General features: G+C 39.8%; 1 protein-coding gene across 10 annotated transcripts in view; it reads left to right on the top strand.

Moving 5' to 3' along the window:
- FHOD3 (formin homology 2 domain containing 3) overlaps positions 1-24,890 on the top strand; it is a 415,762-nt gene that overhangs the window by 373,686 nt on the left and 17,186 nt on the right. For 6 of the 10 annotated variants that reach the window (XM_042797958.1, XM_042797955.1, XM_042797954.1 and 3 more), the window contains 5 exons: positions 8,694-8,884; positions 10,589-10,781; positions 16,199-16,228; positions 18,913-19,084; positions 21,295-21,456. In XM_042797958.1, coding sequence (XP_042653892.1) covers positions 8,694-8,884; positions 10,589-10,781; positions 16,199-16,228; positions 18,913-19,084; positions 21,295-21,456 — 748 coding nt within the window. The remainder of the gene's footprint in view (positions 1-8,693; positions 8,885-10,588; positions 10,782-16,198; positions 16,229-18,912; positions 19,085-21,294; positions 21,457-24,890) is intronic. The other 4 variants (XM_042797959.1, XM_042797961.1, XM_042797957.1 and 1 more) reach the window with 1 other exon arrangement.

Raw genomic sequence — 24,890 nt, 5'->3', positions numbered from 1 at the left:
TAATGCTGTCACTTACAAAAAATTTTTAGGTCTAAGAGCATACAGAATTGAACGCAGTCTTTCAGTCTGTGGTTTGCTGATCTAGTTGCCCTGCCCAAAACAGACAAAACTCTGAAAAGGCCAGACAAAATCACATTAAGAGAAATTATAGCCTTAACCTTCCCCGTGACGCCCAAGGTCTCCCTTCTTGGGTTGTTCCTGCATGCGTTATACCACTGATGGATTACTGTAACAAGCCTTATTCCCACTTGATCTTAGATGCCACAAATCAAAGAGTTAGGACCTGGAAGCCATCCAAGCTGCCCTCTTCAAGGGGATGTTCGCAGACGAGGCGAAATCTTGGTTTAGGAAAGCTGACAGGAAAGGAGAACTAATATTTCACTGTGGATTAGGCTGTATTTTGATCTCCATTTTGTCTACAAACATCTTTCAGAAACCACAAAGGCTAAACAATTTCCATCCTCTAGATAAACAGAGATGCCCCTTCCCCTGAGATGCACATCGTATGAGAATTTCCTGAGCCTCAATTCATTAAAAAACAAAACAAAACCAAAAAACAAAACAGAATAAAAAAACGTAAAAGAAAACAGGCTGCCTCACCAAAAAGGAGTTAGAAAGACCAGAAACAAAATGGTATAGTTATTGCAAAATCTGTGGCTTTTTGTTGAAGGACTGAAGTCATAAATGGCAAAAAAAAAGCAAACACAAATGAAAAAATGACCAGAAAAGAGAATTCTAGATAAATGAAAGTATTCATAGTTGTATAAAAATATGTAGAGATCATGCAGAGCACAGATTGTTTAGTGTCTCACGATTACATGATTAAAAGCACTTCTTTTTTTTTATTTTTTTTGTTTAACATACTTTAAGTTGTTTTTTCATGGGTGTTATACCAGAACTGATGTGCTTAATACTGAAGCAGACCCCCAGATTTCTGCAGTTAAATTCAGTATTGTTCCTAGAAGTTTCCTTGCCAGTATGGCAAGGAGGGATTGCATCAGCACTAGTATCTTCTCTGTTAGTGAATAAAAAATGTATTCTTATTAAAAATGTTCATCTTCTCTCTCAACCTCATAAATATTTTTCCCCATGCATCTGTAAGCTGGCCAGCTCCATAGAGTAAACCAGCAATCGTCCTTTTCTCCCCCTAATTTTAATTTACTTACAAGATGCCAAACTTCTGGCTGGTTTTTAACCCCTGCAGCAAGACACGTGGATTAGTTGCCGATACTAAGCAAAGGAGAAGCAGGCAGATTTTAAAAGTAAGCAGTAGGAAATGTTAACAACTCAGGGGATGGGGCAGGGATGGCTGGTAGGAAAGGACTTGGGACAAGACTAAGACGTCTGCAGGGGAGAAGGCAGCCTGCCAGGGCCCTCAGAGGGACTTGTCAGGGAGGCGTGAGGAGAAAGTAGGTGGCTGAAACAGAAGTGCCGTTCTGGCATGCTGTAGCTTCTGCTTGATACGCTGGAAAGGAGAGAAAGGAGAAAAGGCAAAAAAGGTAGGGAAGATCATGCTGCCTCCTGCGCTGCTTCAGTGGGGTCATTCGACAGGAAGCATTTGTGTGCAATTATCATTCAGGTTGGCTTTCCCTACATCATTTCAGGCAAAAAAAAAAAAAAAAAAAAATAAATGCCAAAAGTCAAATTATTTTCCGTGGGGAAAAAAAAAAAAAAAATGGGTTGGGGAGTGCAAGGTTTCTTACAGCTGTGCCGTTCCTCGTGGTGCCAGCTGCAAGGACTGCTGCGGCGGCCCCGGCAGGTTGCAGGGCAGGCTGGGCGAGGGGGAAGGAGCCTCAGCGTCGAGTGAGGCTCCGGGGTTTTGTCTGAAAGGGAGCAAATGAAGTTTAGCACATGTGCCCGACAGCACGGTGGTGTGTCGGCAACATTCCGGGTGAAATGACTGCGGGGAGTGTTGCAGGTGCCACGACACCATGTGAAGGGACCTGCATCACCGCTTCCTGGTATTGCTCCTCTTCATCACAGGTTGTGGGAACTGTCATACGGCATCTGCAAAAAGATCCCGTATGTTTATTGTAGATTGTTTAAGGAACTAAAGTGCAGTGGAGATGTGTATTTAATTGGGTAGACACATCTGGTCATACCTCAGTAAGCGCCTCTGCCCTTTAATTTTTAATTAGTGGATTGATTCAGGTGTTCTTATTTCCAGAATGATTTTGGCAGGATGCCACCTCTTACCCTAGAATTACAAATGTGGGGACAGAACCTCCTTTATGTTGTGCTTGCTTTTGAGAGCGGGCACCTACTTCACTTAAAATGTGTGACCAGCGGTGTGCAAGTTGACCTACATCGGTCTTGGGATAATTCTTGTGACATTCGGTGAAGCAAGCCAGTGTGGAAATGCTGGAGGAGACAGAGTTCTGAACGTGTGCCACAGAAGGTCACTGCACTCAGATGACAGTGTGTTTGCAAGGAGCAGTTCTCAGAATTTCCTTTGGCGCTGAACCAGCTCAGGAAAAGAGGAAGATTTCATGTTCCCTGCCAGAATGCATCCCTGTAATAATGTGAGAATGAACAGTCTGACCCTAAATTATAAACAGCTCAGACTAGGCTGTGGTCTGCTGCAGAAACTATCTTGAACTTTGTAGAGAGAAAGATTTTGTCTGTGATTATGTATATCTTTTATGATGTGTGATAAAATAGTTGTCATTTTATTGTGAATTTAAGGCAACATTTGTCATTGTGAAAGCACCAATCTTTTATTTAATGCACCTTGTGGGTAGGATAAAAATGCAGAGATCCAGGTCTTCCTTCGAAAATATCTGGATTTGATATGTTCACCACTAAGAGAAACAAGCTGTAACAATAAACAATAAATATAGTATCAAGCAATATAAAACTTACACAAGGATATTGAGGCTACATAACAAGTTATTCACTGGCCTTCGGAACAAAACTTTTGATATTTTACAGTGATTTTGAAGTGCTTTTCAAGCAGAAACCTCAGCTTCACCAGTTTCCCTTCATTTATTTGTTTTGGGTTTTTTTACTTCAATCCAGTTGTGACATTTTTGACCCTGTTCAGGGGCTAACTGTAAATACAGGACGCAGGAAACGTGACTGTAATCAGGTGCAGCATCTTTGATTTTAGGACATTTTTGTACTCTCGGTAGTGGTGGAGCTTAGCCCAGATGCAAGAGGAGATTTAGCTGGAAGAGGAAACGTGTGTGTAAAGCACATTCCAGCTGAGGGAATGCTGAAGAAAAATGACCTGTTATCTCACAGCAGCTACAGTTCTTTGCTGTGAATGGCAGTGCATACCTGGAATTGTATATGCTGCCCTAGGGAATATACAGCGGAAGGCACTTTAGTTTTGAGCCAATGGGTTTAATTCCCGGTGTTACCTCAAAGTAGCTCTCCCTCTCTCTCCCAACAAAGAATACGAGTCCAATTCCTGTGTTGCCATGAGATATTTGTGGGCACCCAGAGAAATAACATCCCAACCCAAAGACCAGAAAGGCTCCCGGATACGTGTCCAACCTGAATGACTGAGGCATAGTCTAGTATTTCATTAATTAAGACGGTTTTAAACTTGTATACGCAGCAGGTGATATTGGATGTATGGCATGGAGTTGAACTTGAAAAAAAAAAAAAAGGCCTTTTAAAGGACCAGTGTTCATGGAACCTGAAGAGCAGGGAGGTAATCACTGAGCCATTTGATGATGGTGGTAGTTTTCAAGTCAGGTGAAAACCAGTGAGAACAAAATTCACTTGGGCAGTGGGTGTGTTGTATGAGATCAAATTGTCAGCCCAATGAACTGAGAAACCTGGTAGAATTCTTTTTTGTGTTGTTGTTTATGGCAGTCATCTATTACTACGATAACAAGCAATAAATAAGGATATAAAGGGATTAAATGTGTGCTGGCGTTGCTGGCATGTGGTTTGAAGGTTTTATTCTTGGTCTGAGTGTCATTTGTGCAAAATATGATGGTACATTAAATTGAAAAATAGATTTTTATTATTATTTCTAAAGTTGCCCGTTAGTGACTTACGGCAATGATTTCTCGAATGAGGCTGGCCCTGCAGGGCTTGTGGCACGTAAACTAGTCTTTAAATCCTGCTTGGATAGACTGTCTCTGGCTACTCCACTCTGATGCAACAGTGTCTACAAAGGCTCTTCTCAGAAGACTGAACAGTGGGCCTAGCAAGAGTTTTCACAGGTAAAGAACAAATAGTTCTGAATATTTTTCAGTGTAATTGTGAATGAAGTGAAACCTGGCAGGAGAAAGGAGGAACATATTAAATTTATCCCAGGAGCGTTTAGAAAGTTGCTTTTTCTAAATTGGTTTACAAATGAAAATAAACATTACATAGTGTCTGAAAGAAAAGACATTTTTATTTTTCATAACAACCTAAGACCAATCATTCTTTTGCCTGAGGCAAAAAAATAGATTTGTTTTTAAAGTTGGATCAGAAGGTAGGAGTAAGCAGGACCAGCAAGCTGCGTGTCTTTTGCACATTATATGTACTGAGAAGGAAGAATATGTTTCCACCTTCCTCCAAATCCTGGGGCCAGACACAGTATCTGTACGCTGCTATCCAGGGAGAAAGCGCTAATGACCATTTCAGATTACTGCTTCTTTTTATTCAGTGGAGCATAGTTATAAAATAATGCCATAGCAGTTCTGGCCCAAGCACCTCCTATGCTGAGGTCTCCTGGAGCCACAACTCATCTGAATTCCTTCTTGGTCCCAGCACGACCTTCCAGCTGCAGGCAAGAGTTGGTGCGTCTTTCCTGTCAAGAAAGAATGGAAAAGACAAAAAAAGTAATCGTACCTTTCTACCATTATGCAGCACTAATTCTTTTAGTGAAATGTATAGACTGGATGGCAGGGAGGTAGTATGGTATTATATATGCCTTTTCGTGTTTCCTTTATGCATATTAGATTGAGTAATTGTCACTATTACGCCACACAGATTCTTGTTTTAAATATCATAGGAACACGTAGTTGGGGGATCATTGTTACTGTTATGTATGTATGTATGTATGTAACAGTTTCACTGTTAGAAGACATCCTAAACAGAACAACAATAACAGCAAAAATTGCCAAAAAAAAAAAAAAGGGAAATCACAAGGATATTGCTGAGCAATGTGACTGCTTTTAAACATTTGTGCACAAATATGAGATCTAGGTTTGGACCGCCGTGCTCACCTTTCATGGCTGGTTACGTCAGTTAAAGTGAAGATAAATTGTTGCTTTTCAGACAGATTTGTATTTTACTTACATTTTCCATTGATGCCAGTACCTACTGTTTTATGACAGAAACATGCATAAAATGGAGGGGCTTGTTGGCCTCATCGTCATCAGACTGCTGCTGCTCAGAATACTATAAAAGCTTCTTTATGTCCCTGATGTGTTTAGCTTCATAGTGAAGAGAGAAGAGGACCTGAGGATGTCAGATTCTTCAGGATCCTGCTTTTCGGTGGAATCTCTTACTCATAATTAAGGGAATTAGTAGCTGTCTGTCTTGGTTAATATTCCAACACATTACAAGGCTTAGAAAATGTAAGAGCTTTCAGAATAAGAGCATATTACTTCAACAGGATTTTGGTGTCTTTTATCAGTTAAAAATACCGCCTTCTATTTCAGATAGCAGTAGAAAGCCAGTCTGTGTGAGAGTTGATACATATGCTTAAGATACACTAATTGCTGGGGTGCAACCTGGATGTTGTATTCCACTAGCCTAGAAAAAGATATCACCTGGATCCTGTGTACAAGTGTCTGCACTTGCAGGACAGACCAGTTTTCTAGCAGGACAGGGGTCGGTGGTTCTTTGGCTTTACTGTGCTCAGAGGTTTATGGCTAATTTCTTATCTGAACACCAGCACTGAAGAACAGAAGGGAATGGCAGAGGAAACGTGAGGGCAAGGTGTGTAAATTAAGGAGAGAGGCGATACAGTGAGGGTGACAGTGCTTGTCGCATTCCACTGCTTCCCACTGGAGAGAATTGCATTAGTGCTATTGCTGTTTTCTGTGGTTTTATATGTCATGCAGGTAGTACTCTCAAGCTGCAAGCTATCAAATTTTTTTATGCATTTAGTAGGAGAGTCCAAATATTTTTAACTTAAGAATTTTCCTTTTGAGATAATCCAGCCTAAACATTTAAAATCTCACATCTGCAAGATTTAGTAGGAACGATCTTGTCAGCAGACTGATAAATACTAGTCTTTTTGTTTGGTTGCTTGGGGTTTTTTGAAAGATCTGAAGACTTAGCTTTGTTATTTGGTGCTCTGTTGGTGGGCAGTTTCTACACCTTGGATAGCAGAAAAGGATGTTTTATAGTATATCACGTAGGAAGGAGCTTCACTTAACCCCTTGCATGTAAGACCTAGAGCAGAATGAAAAGCAGTAGATTCTGTGTCTACCTGCAAAATTTGCACTGGTGAAATAGCACTTCATGAAATACCAGGCGGGGTACCTGGTTGTCTGAAAAATTTTTACTTTTAATATTTCACACGTGGATATTTTTCTGTAAGTGTATTCCTTTCTGCCCACAAACAAGTGACCAAACTGGAGAGGTGACAGCCAGAAGATTTTAGATTCCGTGGAGGTTTGTCACGTTCTTGCGGGCACAGGACAGTTGGCATGTGAGGAATGCACAGGCACCTTATCCTATATTGGATTTCCTGCTATACTCCTTCCAGTTTACAACTTCTGCTTGAGCAGAGCTACCTGTACTCAACAGGTTTATTCCAGGAGAGCTCAGCTGGCATTCTCCTTGCTGCAGTCCCCTTAGGACTTCCCCAGAGATCTGAATTCTTGTTTGGGCTCAAAAAAAATTCCTGTGCCTCCCTTAGCCTGACCTGCCATCCCCAGTCCTTGCTGGAACTGCCCACTCTTGTGAATTCGCCGGCTGTTGGCAGATTTCAAGGGGCAGGGAACTTACCACATCTTTTCCCTGCAGGTATGCTGTTCTCCAAAGATGTCTCTTGAACCCCTATAGGCTTGAACCTCAGAGCTTTTTCATAGATTAAAACTTTGTTTTCAGTGAAAGCTGTCATAAAATGGCATAAAACTAAATTTCTGTGCTGCAGGGGCAGAGAGACTTCCCCAACCGGGTTGGATAATTCTTACTAGTAAGACCTAGAAGTACCTCCTCACAGCTTTTTTTTCTTAATAAGAATGCTAGTATTTTTCCCCATGTGTGTTTTAGATACACCATCTATGGAGAGCAGCAATGTGTTTATCATCAACAGTGAAAATACTGACCTGGAAAGGACTCTTTTTTCTTTTTTTCTTTTTTTTTTTTTTTTATTTAAAAAAAATAAGACAAGAAAACATATGCATTGATATGGATATAAGGGAAACAAAAAGCCCACAGCTGCTCCGCCTGCAGGGCTTTTCTGAATAGCAGAATGGATCAAAGGATGTTTTTATTTCCTTGTGAAGAGGAAAAATTCATCACTTTATAAATCACAGCAAAAACAAATTAAATCAATACCAGCAGCTTTTTAATAATAATGCATTTCTTATGGCTATCCTCAGCATAGGTCTCAGCAGTGGGTGCTGCACACAGCTAAAAAGAGTGAACTAAAACCTGTCTCTGACACTGGTTTTCATTTAGAATTAAGGAATTAACTGGAGTACCAGACTGTAACATCTCAAACACTGCTGTGTTTAGAATCTGAGAGCTAAATCTGTATTTTACAGTTTTAATTCATCTAAACTGTGAAGTGGTATTGTAAAATAAATTTTTGCTTTCTTCAGAATTCAAGAACATGTTGGGTAGTTTTACTGTTTTCATCTGTTGTGCGCTGTGGCTGGGTTGTTAATGTACTCTGTCCAGTTGTTAGCAACACGTCCTGAATGTCTTCTGTAGGCCACTGCAATTTGAACACCTTTTTTGGTTGATGAATAAAGGAGAAGCTCTCTCTCACCTTACGTGGAATGTGTTGGCTTCTGTCCTGATGCGTGTTACTGGAGGATGCAGTCATTTATTTTAACCGTGTTGAGAGACTTTCAAAGCCATTATATGATCTTGTTACAAGCCAGCAAATTCATACTGTATATCAAGGGATGAAAGTTAGTGCTGAGATCACTAAATAACACTTTCTTTCAATACAGCTGTAAATAATTCTGGCCCGTGAATTTTGTGATTAGAAGTAGATCATCTATTAACTAGTCAGTGCATGGCTAGGGAATTGATCCAAGTGCTTCCTAAATTGGAGAAGTGTTGGCTGAGTACAACAGTGAGCAGCAGTAAACAGGGTATAAAAAGCTATGAGTAGTAGAGAAAAGGATTAAGGAAAAGAGAAAGTTTTGTATTACCTCAGAAATAACTGAGTCATGCAGTTGCTTGGTGCAGGCCTGAAGTTATTATCAAGGGAAAAAACACATCACAATACTTTATTGTCCCTTCTTTAAGTGTTAGGCATCCAAGACTAAAAAAAAAGACTACAAGACTAAAACTATATATATATACACACATATATATGTTTATGTGGGTATTTCTTTGTTTTCAGTTTTCCTTGCTAGCATTTCATGTCTAGACAAAGTGTGACAGAAAGCCATTTCTTAATTATTTAGTAGTAATTAATAATGTGAATGAATGTTGTGCTGCCACTACATTGACCCTGTCTTATACATACATTGCATCGTTCAGATATCCAGGGATACCACCGCAGCCTTTTTTTCCGTAAATTGTTGTATTTTATTTTCTTTTTCCTTTTTTAGGTTGACTTTGAACAGCTTCAGGAAAACTTGTGTCAGATGGAAAGACGGTGCAAAGCATCATGGGATCACCTTAAGGCTATAGCAAAGCATGAAATGAAGCCAACTCTAAAGCAAAAAATGTCTGAGTTCCTTAAAGACTGTGCGGAAAGAATCATAATCCTAAAGATTGTTCATAGAAGAATAATTAACAGGTATGGAATTAGATTGGTGACAGCAATATCTTGTTAATAAATGATTTGCCAACACTATAAATTATGACATCATAAATATTTTTTTCATAAGTGTTTTATCCACATTCCAGCAAGTAATATTACCAGGATGTATATGGTGTGTACTTTGTTTTAGATGCCATTTAAGGAAGATCCCCACTCCAGAAAGTTTCTATATTTCTGATGAAAAGAATCAGTGATCCAGGCAATAATTTATTCCCAAGGTGTAATAACTGGGTCTTTTAACTCCTAGTCTCCAAAAGCTAGCAGCTTTATGGTTAAGTTGCTGTATTTTCTGTCCTTCCTTGAATATTTTTGAGGGGGCTTGACTTACTGTCTGTTAAGCAGTTCTAATGACAACTTTGACATATGCAGAAGTTGAAGTGAGTCTTGTACAATGAGTTCTTTAATATTCAGCACTGCTTCTATTTGCAAGATCTACGACTGTGTGTTTTATGCCTACGCAGCAGAAGATAGAATTAAGATTCCTTCTTCTACTTAGGACTTGCTGTTGGGTTTAGTTTCATCCAATGGAGTTAACAGTAATTGCAGTGCTTTGAAATGTACCTACTCATGATAATTCTGCAATACACGTGAGCTTTTTTTTTTTTTTCCAGATTCTCAAAAGTATCTTAAGCCATCTGAGTAATTTATCTGTGTCCCTGGTTGTTAACAAAATTTTGAGAGATTTGCCACTTTCCAAATAATTTCCAAATTGCTGTGGTCAAAATTAGGATCTGGATTTCAAATGATCCTAAATTTGTGGATATACACTTGAGAAGTTGATTCAGCTCTTCTTTTGTTTTTGTAATGACTTGGTTTTCGTTCCATAAGTAAGCAGAAATCCCAGTTGCAGTGGAAGGGAACTGAATTCACCAGTTCCCTATTGTGTTTATCTATGCATTGTACCAATAAGAAAAACACTCATATTTTTTTCTATTATATACTGCAGCTACTCCTATAGTTCTCCAAAAATGTATCCATGTATTTGCATCTTTCTAGGACTGGGAAGACTTTTTATCATCAGGGATGTAGATTCAGTTAAAAGGAATTCCCATACATTTTTAAACATTCAGTGCGCTATTGTAAATCATACAATATAGAAGCAATAGTAAAAGTTGCAAATAGTGTGAAAGCCCTGAATGCCATATAAGCAGTAAAACTGTGAATTGAGAGTATCCTAAAGTAAAGTACTTGGTAGATAATATAATTTTATGGTCAGTTTTGTGAACCAGGAATTCTTTCCTTCTTGTGTTTGCTAGCCTGTAAATCTGCATTCTTCTTGTCTAGACTTTCCCCAACATCCTAACAGCCTCTTTGAAGTTTCTTAATACAAATAAATATAATTAAAACTTAATAAATATTTTTTCTATAACTGAAATGAAATTGGTCATTCACATGCCAAATTAGTCATATAAAGCAGTTGGAGTTCCATAAACATCTTATCTCCTGCATCAGCCTGGGAAAGTAGACTGGGATGAAGTTACTGTAGACTAGACTTTCATGGTTTTAATTATAAAACATGCCAGTGTTATGCAAAGCATCCATGAAAATTCTGTAGAACAAAATAAATGATGGGAGCTAATAAAGTAATAAATTGATTCACTGAAATGTGGGGGTTTCTTCCTAGAAACCATCAATAAAGATTTTTTTCCCCTTTGCATTTATGAACTCATTGTTTTCCAGGTTTCACTCATTTTTGTTATTTATGGGCCATCCTCCCTACGCAATACGTGAAGTCAACATCAATAAGTTCTGCAAAATTATTAGCGAATTTGCTCTGGAATACCGCACCACCAGGGAACGAGTTTTGCAGCAAAAACAGAAACGAGCTAACCACAGGGAGAGAAACAAGACCAGAGGGAAAATGATAACAGATGTAAGTGGCAAAATATATCTCCCACAGCATGGATTTTTAAAACTTTCATTCACTGAATGTCTTATACAAAGTGTTACTACTACACTTTATTGTTATTCTTAAGAGGTTCTTCCACTGTAAGTAATGAACTCTGTTTTCTTAGAAGAGAAAACTTGAGGCAAGTCCTTGATTGTGTATAATTTTTGCTTCATACCAATTTACAGAATGAGAACAAACTGAAATTAAGCATCCAAAAAGAGCATCCCTGGGTGTTGCATGGACAGTGCCCAAAATATCTAGAAGACACCAGGAGCTGTGTGTGCCTGCTCAGCCAAGAATATGAAAAAGGAAAAAAAACTAGGAAAGGGCCTCTTAATTGAGGACATGGTTTAAATGATGAACAGTGCTGCCATTTAAGTGATTACAACCGAATTTAAATGGATCTTTTCCCCTCCATATTCCTCTATTCTAATATAGTCTTTAATCTTAGTATTTAATCTATTTTGGGGTATACATATACGTTCATACACATGCACAGCAATTTTATTCTTAACTTTAAATCACAGAACAGCCAATTTTATGGGAACAGACTACTTTGGGGTTCTGAAGAAACAGAGAAATTTATATTCACAGTAGATGTTACCCTGCAAACTTTTTGACTGCATGATCGCATAATGATATCATAAATTAAAATAAGATTAGTTTTCTCAGCATAGTAAGCTTTTAAATCCCGTTGATTTTTTTATCTTTTTTTTTTTTGTTAAGTTGATGTAGTTGACTCAATCCAAATAAAGTTTTAAGAAGTGCCAGTACTTAATAAAAGTTTCCAGCTGTCTCAAAAATCCAAATCTGGAGTCTCGCTTAGATGCGAGTGGTTCATTGTATATGAAGCTATCCCTGCCGTTGGCATGAAAAACCCAAAGCTGATTACAGTTTTATGGCTCAGGCAACATGGGTCAAAAAATATGTATGTATTGAGACTGATAGAAATTGAGATTGTATTTAAGTCATTGACTCACAATCGTTTGTATATCTTTCCTGGCAGTATCCTCTTTAAATTTGGAAATCTGCCCCATCTAGAGAAAATTATAAACCTGTATTATTATCTCAAAAGATTTTCCTTTTGGACTAGTCTCAGGTTAAGCAAGAGGCTCTGATTTTATGTGAGGGGTATAATACAGTCATACAAATTTTCAAAACTGCTACTGAGGAACTGAGACCACTTTCTTTAATTGCTTCTTGGTTTTCCTTACATATTCTAGAGGGGCTAAAAGATAGCATTAACCAAAAAGATTGGTAAATTAAAATTTTCATTTCCCCAGGTATCTTTAGTACTTTTTATTAGTTTAAACCATACTGAGACGTGTAGGATTTACTGTTTTCCTACTGTCTGATGTTGTGTTTCTGTATTACCTGTCCAGAAGAACTCGCTGTGGCAGGACAGAAAGCTTCTCTATGTCCTGTTCCTGCAGGAAACGTGAGGGGAAAAGGAAACCTGATCACTGGCAGCTGGGCTCAGGAAGTGGAGAGAAGGGACCTTTTCAAAATAGAAAAAGGCTCAGAGTTGACAGCTAGTCAGTGAGGAGCAAAGACAAGGATGATGGACATTTTCTGAAAATGTAAGAAAGGCGGCCGCTAGGCCTTTCCCAGAAAAATATATTATTGGAAGAAGAGGTCTTGTTCAGCTCAAGATAGTTTTGAGATTTGACAAGAATTAAATGCCATCTGACAGCTAGTGTTCCACCTAAAGATATCTTGCAGGTCCCCAGAAAGGGAGCATTTTTTGCCTCTCACTAATTTACAATTATATAGTGGTTCTGTGAGCTTAAAAACAAAAAGCCTGCTGGTTTAAAGATCCACATTCTTTAAAATTCCCCTTATAGAGATATTTGTTAAGGGAGTTATTCGTGTGGCTGTATGATTGTTCCAGGACTTAATCTCTTTAACTGTAGCCCAGTAATATGGCCTCGTTTACCATTCATTTGATTGCAGTACATGGTAAAACAGAATTAAAGTTGCATCAGACTATTTGTCACGGCTTCCTTTGACAACTTCAAAGACAGATCTACCTCAAAACAAGTTTCCAAGTCAGCAGGATAGAAGATATTTATGTGTGAAGAATGATGAGAAAGGGGAGTTTTATTGTTGTCTTGTGTTGGCTGTGGTTTGTATCTGGTCTTGATTTTCTTAGTGTTTTATATTTGAAGACATTGGAAAGGGAAGATATACTAGTAATGCATTGACAGTATGTTCTTTCAACTAGTTACAAAACTCTGATAGGAGAAAGTTTAGATCTTGACATGAGAAAGAAACTGTTTGTAGAAAGTAATAAGAAGTAGTCATGTGGAATTTTAATTTCTGCTTTTGGTGACCTAGAAGGATTGTGTTGTTATTTGATACTTACCTCCCTGTCATTTTGAAAGCTTCCTTGGGATCTCATTTTTATCACCTTACGGTACATTGCTTTTAGGCAGAAGGAGAGGGATTTTAGCAAAAATGAGAAAGGAATAAGCCAGAACCATCCCAGTTCTTAACGAGAAGGCACGTATCTCTTAAACCTTGGTCCCCCCTACAGACTTGGAAGGCAGAGGGGTGCTGGCTCCTTGCGTGGAGAGAGTCTGCTGGCTCTTTGCATGGAGAACTTGCATCAGCTTCAGCAACTGCTCACATGGAGTAGGGCTGAGAAACACGATGGGGAATATTTCCAGTCTTTCTTTCAGCCTTTTACCATAGGGATTTTTACGTTTAAATGTTCTTTAAGAGCTGAAGCGGACTGGGTACTGTCAGTTTAAATCTTGGTGAATGTTGCCTGCAAGAGAGAGGAAGATGCGGCGGGCAGGGGGGTGTGCAAGTAGGGAAAAAAAGAGGGCGAACAGAGAGTTGCCACAGTTTCACAAGGAAAGTTGCCTGGTCTCTGTAACCTTATACCTTGCTTTAAGCAATGATAGCACTCATTTTGGGCACACTAAAAATAACAAGCAAGCAAAATAGGGAAAAAATGCAATTATAGATACAAGTCTGAGCTTTTTAATGATTTTTAATAATAGTACGTAATATAAGCATCTGTCTCCCAGATTTATGAAGCTTCGCTTTTTACAATACTTAAGAGTTTCAATTCCCAAATTGCTATGTAATAGAAATAATATTTTGAAATGGCAAATCCACCACATAGAAGTGCTAGCCTAAAGGAAAAATGGGAGGGAAGGAGGAAGAGAAGGAGAGAGATCTCAGATTGTTCTGCAATATCCAATACTGGATGGCAGAAGAATCAAGCAGTCTTTTTTTTTTTTTTTTTTTTTCTTAAAATTAACATCTTATGCCTGCAAGAGTATTCAGTGTAGCAATATTCTTTCAGTGCTTTTTGGTAATATTGCATGTTTAAAATTTCCTAATTTATTAATATTTCTCAGTGTATTTATAATGATGAAATGAAGAAGGAAATAAAAGGCAGAATGTACACACCTGGATGAGAGCAGATTACCTTGTGAAACAAAGTTTGATTTATTTATTTTGCTACTTTGACTCCTGTTGTCAGTATTTTCCGGGGGAAAATGGCTCTCCAGGCATGGGAATGTGTGATGGGGACAGTGAACTGCTCCTCCTGTGCACTGAAGTAGTTCTGGATGTGGAAGGACAGCAGTTCTAGGTGTGATCCCTCTCCACCCAAAGCAGGAGGAAGGGACATGGTAATGCCCAGGTACTGGAGACGGGGAAAGTTAAACAGAGAGGAGTACATTGCCCTTAAAGTAAGTCCACGACAAATCACTTTTAGCTAGATTAAATGGCCAGGAAAGCCAGCAGCTGAGACTTTCCCTGTAAAAATCTAGCTTGCAATAAAGTACACTCTTTGTAACGTGTGTACTCTGATATTTCACCTTTCCCCGAGTGCCTTTCGCATATTGTTTAGATTAATTTGCTCTCCTCCTGCCTTTTATTTATTAGATAGATGTACGTATGGATTAGAATACAAGTATGTTCTTGCTTCCCATTCTTCTCCTTTCTGTTTCTTACTCATGCCAAAAAGTGAACAGTGGCCACCTTCTTCAGAATTGCTTTACGGTGTGAATCCCTGCCCCCGGGGGGATGGAAAAAAATAAATGGATCTTTTTAATGTAAAGGGAACATACCTGCCAGGGTCCCTCTGCAAAACATCTGCCTGTGTTTCTGTCAGTGCCACTGTGTCCAAAGAAAAATAAGCGTCTCCCTGTTTGAATAAAACATACCCTTAAAAAGTAATGTTAATGTGCAGCTCAGCACTCTCACAGCTAATCTTCTTATGGAGATTGTGCTGAAACTAAGCTGAGGGCCAAAATAAATCAGGCTTTCATTTTTCATGATGAATGTTTCTGGAACAGAATGTATCAATCCCAGACAGAAATCATAGCTGAGATGGAGATAAGGTCAAAAATATGTATTAGTAACGCTAGGAAGGAGAATAGAATTGGTGGAATGCTTCTTTTAAAAAACAAAAGCCACAAATAAAAATATGCACTGAATTTCTGGACTATGTTTGCACTTTATAAGCAATCAAACTGAAAATTATGGGAACAAGGAGCCCAGATACTTGAGAAACTGTGCTTTACTTTGGGAACTTTCCATGTGGGGCATCTTACAACCCAGTGAAGAATTCCCCAGGCATTTGGGAGCACAGCACTAAGTAGTTTTTTAATTCCCAGTAAATCCCCAAATTTAACTCCATATGCCACAATATTTTGATATGCCTATTTCATTTAATGTAGTGTAACTGCCAAGATAGTTTTACATGCCTGCTGTCACAGAGGGTGAAAGCCCTGAATGACAAAGGATAATTGCATCTCTCTAATTTCCAGGATCTGATATCAGGCAGCTACTGAAGAACTTTAAGTATTTATTCAAACACTACTCAACATTTGATTTGAGTGCTCTGTTAAATTGGAAGCTGAAAAGCACCATCTTAAAAAAGAAATTTAAACAAGCACTTAAGTGTAGAGAAAAGGAATTGCCAAGAAGCCGACCTCTGCACTGGGAGAAAGAGCAGCCAGGACCTCCCTGTGCTGAACAGAGATGGAAAAAGGAGAGGGAGTCCTTCCTAGTGCACAGTGCTCCAAATTTCCACAGGGCAAAAAGCGGGCAAACAACCGAATGACCCAAGGTAGAGAAATAGGATGGGTTAGGGGTAGTTTCAGTTCATAATTTCTCTAAGAAAAATCAGGACATTTTTATATGCCCTACTGACAGTGACAATCTGTTCTACATACAATTAACTGGGGGGGAAAAAAAAAAAAAAAAAAAGGCAAGCTGATTGTCTAAGGAATTCATTCCTTGTACAATTTACTTTTATGTCCTCTTATAATTGCATAAATAGTACCATGGTTACCTCTTACTCTGTTGTGCTTTGACCATACTGTCTTTCCTAAATCTTGCCGTTTGTCCTTCTCCACCCTGTCTTTTGTTTTCAGTGGCAGACTGATGAAGAAGATGATGCTGAGGTATGATTCTCTGAAAAAGCATGTCATTCCCATGTCCCCTGTGTGCTGTGACATCTAATTTCTAACTCAGATAGTATGGACTGCTCAACGTCATCTGCTCTACTGGAACTATGAACCATGACATTTTTCTCATAGCTTTTTGGCTCAATCATAAGAATGCATTTTTACAATCAGCTTTAACCATGTGCATACCTGCTCTCTTAAATAAGGATATCCTGACCTGAGGCCTTCATAATTTTAAGTTTCTTCATTTCTTTTCCTTAATGTCTGTTTACTAAACTGCAGAGTATCCCCACTACCCAAAACATCAGTGATCAGAATGTTACGGGGATCATCAGTTACGTTGGGCTACGGACTACCACGATTTCATGCTTATTATTAAGCTGTGTAAATTGAAATGGTATTATATTATTAAGTGTTCAAAAACATCAGGATATAGGGATGCAAAGCAAATTGTAATGGTTCTCCTTGCTATATTAATTGCGAATAAATTCAGTCACCGTAGAGGTGAGCCATGGAGTAGTTCATGTATTTATCATAAAGTGCTCCTGAAGGTGATGTTGAAAATGAATAAAGGAGTGAAAAAATAATTTAAGAACTATGATGTGCTAGCTATATTCATAATAAAACAATTTATTATTTCGAGGAGCATCTATTGTGCAATGCATTTTTTAGTTCAGCATTAGAGCTTTCTTCAATTTGCTGAACATAAACAATGTGGCTTAATGCTCACTTTCATAATGGCAGCCATTTGCTCAAGAGGCTGAGGTTTGGGCATTAATCTACAGCAACATCTGAAAATTAAAGAATTGAAATAAAACTTCTGGCTGTAGAGCTTCTCCCTCAGTGATGATTTGTGTTGTATAGCTTGGTGCGCAGAAAGAAAATATGAATTTGCCAATTTATGCCAACATTTTACTAACCTGTGTGAATAGCAACTAACAGTTATGTGAAGACTTTACTCTCTGGGTTTTTTTCTGAGATGGTATTGAATAGCGTTACAACCTATTGTGTATAAAAGAGTATTCTTAATGCAAAAATGACATGCACTTTCATAGAAGTTTCTCTCTAATGTTTTCATGTCCCTTAATTTCACATGTGAAACTCTAGCACTTGCATACTTTCCACATCAAAATGTTGCAAGCTAATATTTTAACAAGAAAACAAACTTCTCACTACCAAAAATAAATTTCATACTGGTATATTTAGCTAAGTGCCTTGTAGAGAGTATTGTTTTGCTTCTCAGTTAACTTGCTATCCTACCCCGAAAAGTCATTATATTAAAATAGAATCATCCTGTCATTGATTTCCAGATTAAATATTTTCAATTTGCAGTCCTGACAGCCCCAGGGACTCGATCAAAGCTCTGAAAGTAGGGCCCAGTCTTTTCTTCCAAATTACTGTTCTCTGACAGAGAGGATCTGCAGACTTGCATCCCTTTAACTGACTGGCTCAGTACTGTCAAGTGAATAATTAATGTTGTTTATTATGCAAAGGAAGAAGAGAATGCAGCACACCTTCTTTCATCTGTGTTGAATTGGTCAGAGTAAGAAAGATTAAAAGGAAAAAGAAAATACATTTCAGTTTCTGATGCTGGACTGATATGACTGAGAATCCTGAAGGGTATTATTATCTGTTGATGCCTGTTTACTGTTGACAGAGCCCATATTTTCTGCAGTCAGGACTGTATTTTAAATGTGCCTCAGGCTTTCTGTAGATAAGAGCAGTGGAGCAGCTGGAGAATACCAACATCGCAGCCCGCTGTAGGCAGACACTGGGAAGGGAGGCCAGCCCAGCAATGCAAGCTTTTCTTCTCCTCCTTAGTACCTGTTTCTGCTGTTCTCACCCATCTCTAGCTGGCTGTTTTCAGGGACTGGTGGAGCTGCAGCATTCCCACGCTGTGCGTGCCCAGCTAGGGTAGCTGCTGTTGTTCGCGGAGTCATGGTGACAGGGAAATCACGGGGGGGGGGGGGGGGGGGGGGGACTGGGGAAGAGGGGAAGCAGAGGGCAGATTCCTAAATCTCTTGTAAGGTCTTGTTTTGTTCTTCTAACTGCTGACTGTAATTTTTGTGTTTGGACCATGAAGTAATTTGGCTGGGTGTTTCGGGACTGGGGATTTTTTCAACGTTACTGGTAGTGTATTTTAAGGTTACTTGTAGGTATTGGTGTTTCAGAGCAGTTTAAGAGTTTTCTGTGCAGCAGTGCGGAGAGGCAAGAGGGAAAAGTCTCTCTTCCTAGATCTCTCTCCCCATTTTGTTACTGAAAGGTGATTGCACAGAAAAAAAAAAAAAAAAGCAATTTCTTACTTGTGTCAGGTCTCATGCTATTCCCCTCGGTGTCATACCTGACCCCAGATCAGGCCCAGCCTAGGTCAAAGGTTTCAACGCAAGTCTTTGCTTTGTACCTTACCCTCTCAGACAGGTCAAAATTATAAAGCTCGAGCTAATGCATCTGGTTTTCCTTGCATTGTACCTGCTCCCTGCTGTCACCCTGTTTCCAGCTTGTTCCTGCTCAGGGTGTGTGCTCTGGGAGAGGAGCAACAGTCGCCTGGCCCCTTTGGGAATGGCTGCACTCCAAACCAAGCCCAGGAGGACACTTTTTTCCTTGCAATTCCCAGTCAAGACTCTGGCCTTATTGCCTGTGCTGTTTTCTGTTAAATCAACAAATCTGTTTTCCTCCCGCAGTCGGGCAAGTTCTCCAGCAGCTCGCCCCCCAGCCAGAGCCAGCCCCAGGGGCTGCAGTATGCCGAGGATGCTGCAGAGCACGAGAACATGAAGGCTGTGCTGAAGACCTCCTCCCTTGGCGGTGAAAGCACCACGGCACTCGGGGTCCGCACTCGAAGCCGGGCCAGCCGAGGTGAGTGCCAGCAGTTTCCTTTTGGCCACCTTTCTCGTGGCACGGTAGCCACACAGTGGCCCAAACACGGGTCTTGGCCCCCTTGCATAGCGCTGGTGGCAGAAAGGATCGAAGGGGAAGGAGAAGACCCCAGTGGTGTTTCCATGCTGGAAGTGGTGATTTGGGGCGTGGGGATGTAGAAGAATTTGTCTGAAGTTTTAACATAGGGATCACAGCTAAAGTCGTGCCTGGGAGCATTAGGAGTCCAAGCCTGCAGAAATTCTCACCTCTCCCCCGACTGTGAGTGTGGCTGCCCACTAACAACCCAAATTTTATTCTTGTTCTCATCATGAAAGCGAAATGGGGCATCCAGGGAATCCATGATGTGGTTTTCTTTTTATTTTCAATAGAAGCAAGTAGGAAGTAGCAATTCCAATTGAAGAGAAAGCACCTTGCAGCATTTTAGGAATGACTGGGGAGAGGAAAATGGCTAAAAACCATGATGAATCTTTTAACCACCTCCCTGCTAAACTGCAAAGGGGGTGGATTAAGTGGAGACTGAGAGGAGGAAAAGGTGCTGTGGGCAGCCCCACATCTCCTTGTTGTACTGACAGATACATCTTCCTCTGAGGTCTGCAGCACTCTGCAAGTGTCAGCACAGGTGATTGCTGAAAGCTGACAGGGAGGAAACGAAAGCCTGACCTGATTCCCAACACCTGATACTCTGACAGAAGAGCTCTTCATTTAACCAACCACTAAACCAGTTCCTTTATGCTAAATCATTTTACAGACGCTGGGTTCACCAGTTTATTTTCTTTTGTCTTTCCCTCACCCCTTCCCATACACGTGATACCTGGAAGATGGTTTTGGAGTAAAGGTGATGAACCAAAATTCAAGTCTTCAGTTTTCTGTTCTGATGCCTCTTTTCCCTCGCATCTGGGATACTTTACACTTTCTTGATTCTTTTTTGATAGAACTGATAGCATATCCAGAGCATCGACCACTTAGTCTCTGTGTAGCTTAAGGCAGGAAATCATGATCCTGTCTAATTTAGAGGCTTCACAGCCCCAATTTAAGAAGTTAGTCAACTGAGATAAAGTGCAAAGGTGAAATAATTCAACTGCACTGCAGCAAGTAGAATAGCTGAAGTAATCCATTGATTGCTAATGGGCAGTGTGTCCTGATAAGGAGAGTCAGCTTGTGTTCTGCTGAAGAACAGCAGAGCCAGGGGATGGGTGAGCCAGGCAGAAACTTGTCCGAGGCACTGTCGTAATACAACTGCTCTCGATGAGAGCCAGGAGACAAGCAGCAAAGTGCTAATAAAAGCTGTTGTTTCTTGACATCGGGGACGTGATAGAGAGTGGCCTCACCAGTGAATTTTTAGCTGCTTGCAATTGTACCACACCCACTCTTTTGCAAAACTTGCTGTCAGTGTTCACGCTGCATACTAGCCCTCAAATTATTTAAAAGCAAAAAACACGCAGAACAGTAGTCTGTAGTGGAGGAACCCAAAGATGTGTATGACACAGCTCTGTGGAGGAAGAAGTGCCAGAGCCTTTAGGTTCAGAGACACAGCTCACTTGTTTGTATGTGGTTTTAACCAAAATTGCTTATTTAGCTTTTCAGCTTGCCAACTCTTGCTTTTCTGCTCATAACAGAGCACATGCGGTTGTGCCAGGACACATACAGCTTTGTGATGAGAAGGTGAATTCTTCATTGGGAAAGGGACGACGAGATGTGTCAAACAACATTTTTTGCCCCTTTCAGATCTTCTTCACACTAGGCTGTGATACAGATGCTCAGAAACTGATTCTTTCTCTCCTTTGGTACAAAGGACCTGTCTTGCTGATTTGCATCAATCTCTGCCATGTGCCTCTGTGTAATTGGAGCAGAAGGAAGCCTGGTCACACAACACTAGCAATCCTTGGCTTACGGGCAGTCTCTAGCAGACATTTGCCAGTTGTATGGTCAAGAGTAAGATTCTGAGGCTGGAGGGAATAGAAAATTATAATTGCATTTGCGCTCTTGGTTCTCTGCTGATACAGCAGAGAGTCTAGGGTATGATTTAGAAATATTCTCCATTAGGGAGAGTCTTCTCCTTCGGCCAATTTGAAGTAGCGATAACTGAGCTGCCTGCTGTAATTCCCCCCAAAAACCCAATTGCAAAACCAAAGTGACGCATGAGACTTTCTGTCTTCTTTTCCCTCAATTAATTTGCTGGACTCTTCCAGGCCGTATCGGTTCATGGAATGCTGGCAACGATGATTCGCCTAATGCAACAGATGACGCAGCCGATGAGATCATGGATCGCATTGTAAAGTCTGCCACCCAAGTGCCAAGCCAGCGAGCGGTGCCTAGAGAGAGGAAGCGGTCACGGGCAAATAGGAAATCATGTGAGTAGATGGCTATTAAATTTCTCAGAATAAGCAAATGTGCAAATGTTTATGCATATCAGTGTAGGCACCAGGCCTTTAGCAGGCAGACATGCGTTGGTAGTTCACGGTAGCTGGAGCATATACTTATGTTTGGCATACATGCCTCTTACTGTTGTTTAAATGATATTGTATGTAGTGGGTGACTGTCTTCTACAGAACTTGAAATGTCCTTAGCAGTAAGAGAAGAAGAATGGTTTGTGGTGCTTTAGAGCTGGTGACGGTACTTATTCCTAACTAGAGAAGTCAGATCAGGACCTCAAATGGAGACTGCTTAAAATGCTGTAAGGTACTGTGAACTAGCATCAAGATTAATAGTTGTATCTGTAGCTGAATTTACTCACACAGGGAAAAGTGCTTTGAGGTATTTCCCCTTTTAAAATCTTTCTCTCTCATGCTCCGCATCACCCTTCCACAGCCCTGAAAACAAAATGTCTGCTGCTGCTTGGCTGCAGAGTGGTTGTAGAGGAGCTTAACTTCCACTGGAAAGAAAAGGTGGCACATTTATAAGGTGGTCTTTCAGTAGCGTAGTGTGGCCACAGGGCTGACCTGCAGCACCCAAGTTTGAGCAATTTGATTTCATGCTTTAGTAAATAGAGTGTTTAAGAGGTGATGGTCTTTCTGGGTTGGTTTTTTTTTTTTTTTTTGCCTCTGTGCAGAGACTACTGTGATTGCTGTGAGAAGTATAAGTACCCAAAGAACGTAAGATTTTAGTGTTTAATGTCATTCACCATATGTGGCTTTTTGACTACCTTTCCGTCCATCTTTTTAGCATTTCTGGGAAGTTAGGACAAAGAGGAGACAACAACAGTGAGTGAAAAATCACACAGATTTTAATTTTTGTGGAATTGTTTTAACAGAGTGGGCAATCAAAAATATTTGGTATAAGCAGTGATTGCTATAAACTAGCATGTGCTGAAAGCCTGTTCACTTTCCCCAACATGCTAAGAAAGGAACTGCTGCATGTGACAAGCGCAGAAGCAAAATGGACACTCTGGTTAGATGAGCCAGACTCGAACCAAAGAAAATAAGCTGACACTGGATTGTCTGTCTTACTTTCCATCGTACACTGTGCTGTACCTCTTTGTGGCATCACCTCCTGCTGCTACTCACTTCCCCACGTGGTTCTGGTGTCCTGTATGTGCTGACTGCCCTAGTTGGCTTGTGCATATCAAACAAGCCTCATGTATGTTTGCCTATTCCCATGGTTTATCCCATGCTAAAATATTTCCTGTATTAGCAACCTTAATTTCATGCACACACACCAAAAAGTCTTTCTGCTTTTTACCAGGTACCTTATTCCCAAGGAAGCACTTGATGCAGGACAAAACCAAAACAGGATAATGATAATAAAAATACTATATATTTTTCCATGGAGCTGGCTTTTATGGTCAGTAAAAACATTAACAGGGATTAAGTATTCGGTAAATGTTCAGGCTGGGTCTGATTTCCACTGTAATTAATTGTGATAGAATCCAGCTCTTTTGCTTGTTTGTTCTTCAAGATCTGGATAAGACTCTTAAGTGGATTAAAAGACAGTTTCAAAACAAACACAAAGTTCAGTAGTTTAGCATCCCTTTCAGCTGACATGTGCTGAAAGAAAGTGTGAAGGGAGAATATCTTGACTGATCTCTTTCACTCTGATAGATAGTCAATGTACCTGGATAATGAATAAATGAAGTAGTTTAGCTCTAAAATACACTCAAGTGGACTGATAATATGGCACCTCCAGGCGATGAACAGAAACCAGCCCTTGTCAATGCATGATGTGAGTTAAATGAGCAGAAGATTTTCCAAGCAGAAATATATCACAGGTCTTCTGTAAACATATTAGTAATTAGATTTTTAGGCATACTTCAATGATTTAGATTAGCAGACACTATGATATTTATTATCTGCAGAGCAAAGAGACCCTATTATCTGGTGGCCTTGATTCACCACCTTCAATCTCCAGGCTCCCATACACATCCTTTGGCTTTTGCCATGAGCTTGGTATTCAGTCGATTCATGGATATGAAAGCAAAACTCAGTTGAAAGGAATGATTTTCACTGTGCATCATGTTGCATAATTCTCTTTGCTTTCAGTGCAGAACTGGAAAGCTTGTCAGCCTTACTTGGCATTCAGCAAAGATTTTAGTGAACCTGAGCTATGTGTTTTTAGCAAAATCAGAAACCCAAAAGATTTATATGCAATTGCACTGTAAACATTTCCTGTGGTTCAGGTAGAAGGTTCTCATGGGTGAGGGATTTTTTTCCATTAAAAAAGGACAGAAAAATGTGAAGTAAAAAGCAAGTGATGCTCGAGTCATTTATAACTAGGGGAAAACAGAAACTGGAATATGGAAAAGATTAAGTTAAATTCAAAGAATAGTTGTAAAGGGACGAAGAGACATTTTGACATGTTAATTTGAACCATTTTACCTTTCGTAATTGTTGAGCAGTGTAACTGTATCTGGTATGCAGAGAGTTTAGTGAGATCTTAATGTCGTATAAGAGTTTGAACTCTCAGAGTAATCAGCAGAACTATAAATTAGGAGGAGGAATAAGGCAGTAAATCATCCAACAAAAGACAGATGAAAACGTCTGTATCTGTTGGTTGAAGATACGAAGGGTCACCAATGAACCCAGGTAGGACTGAAGTCGACTGAGACCTAGTAGGAAGGAATTTGTTCAGTGGAAGCTGAAGTGGACTGCAGAAAGCTAAGGTGCACGGTAAGTGCAAAACAACTGAGTTCTGGTGGTAATCTGCAGAGAGGGAACTTAATTCTGTGCTAGACCTTTGCACAGTGGAGGTTTTTAAAGATAAAATTTGATATGTACAAGTACAGTAACCAACTGGAAGTCATTGCGTCATGATGGGTGTTCGGTGAGCTGCCTACCAGACATACTGGAGTAGTGTTATATAAGAGAAAACAGCATTACAGTTGTATTCATTCATTAGAAATCTTACCATAAAGCCACAGGATTGAATGAGCCACAGAAATCGATATACTCTGTCATCCCTCAAGGTGGTCATTCAAAGACAACTTCAAGACAAGTTGCCATGGGAAGCTTCTCTTGTTTTTTTTTTTTCTCTCTGATGTCCTTAACCTGTGTGTAAACAACAGACCCCAGCCTCTAGAGATGTCAGTTCAGCATATTTTAAGAGCTTAAAATACAAATTAGGTCAAAAATATACTGTTTCTGTTCTTGAAGACTGAAGGCCAGCTTTCTGCAAGAAAGGTTTTTATAACATTGTGGGGAGCTGTTCAACTCAGCAGAGAATCAAAAAAATAATATAACTAGGATTGTCTGGTTTTCCCATAAGGTTAGGGTGACCTTCACAAATGATGCCATAACAAACAATGAGTGCAAAGGAAAATTGGGATAAGGAAGTTTTAAGAATCACTCTATTT

The sequence above is a fragment of the Tyto alba genome, unplaced genomic scaffold (genome assembly GCF_018691265.1).
Source record: "Tyto alba isolate M040663 unplaced genomic scaffold, T.alba_DEE_v4.0 Super-Scaffold_27, whole genome shotgun sequence".
In the NCBI taxonomy this organism is placed as follows: Eukaryota; Metazoa; Chordata; class Aves; order Strigiformes; family Tytonidae; genus Tyto; species Tyto alba.
Note: the sequence above shows the minus strand (reverse complement) of the source record. Positions and strands in the feature narration are given on the sequence as shown.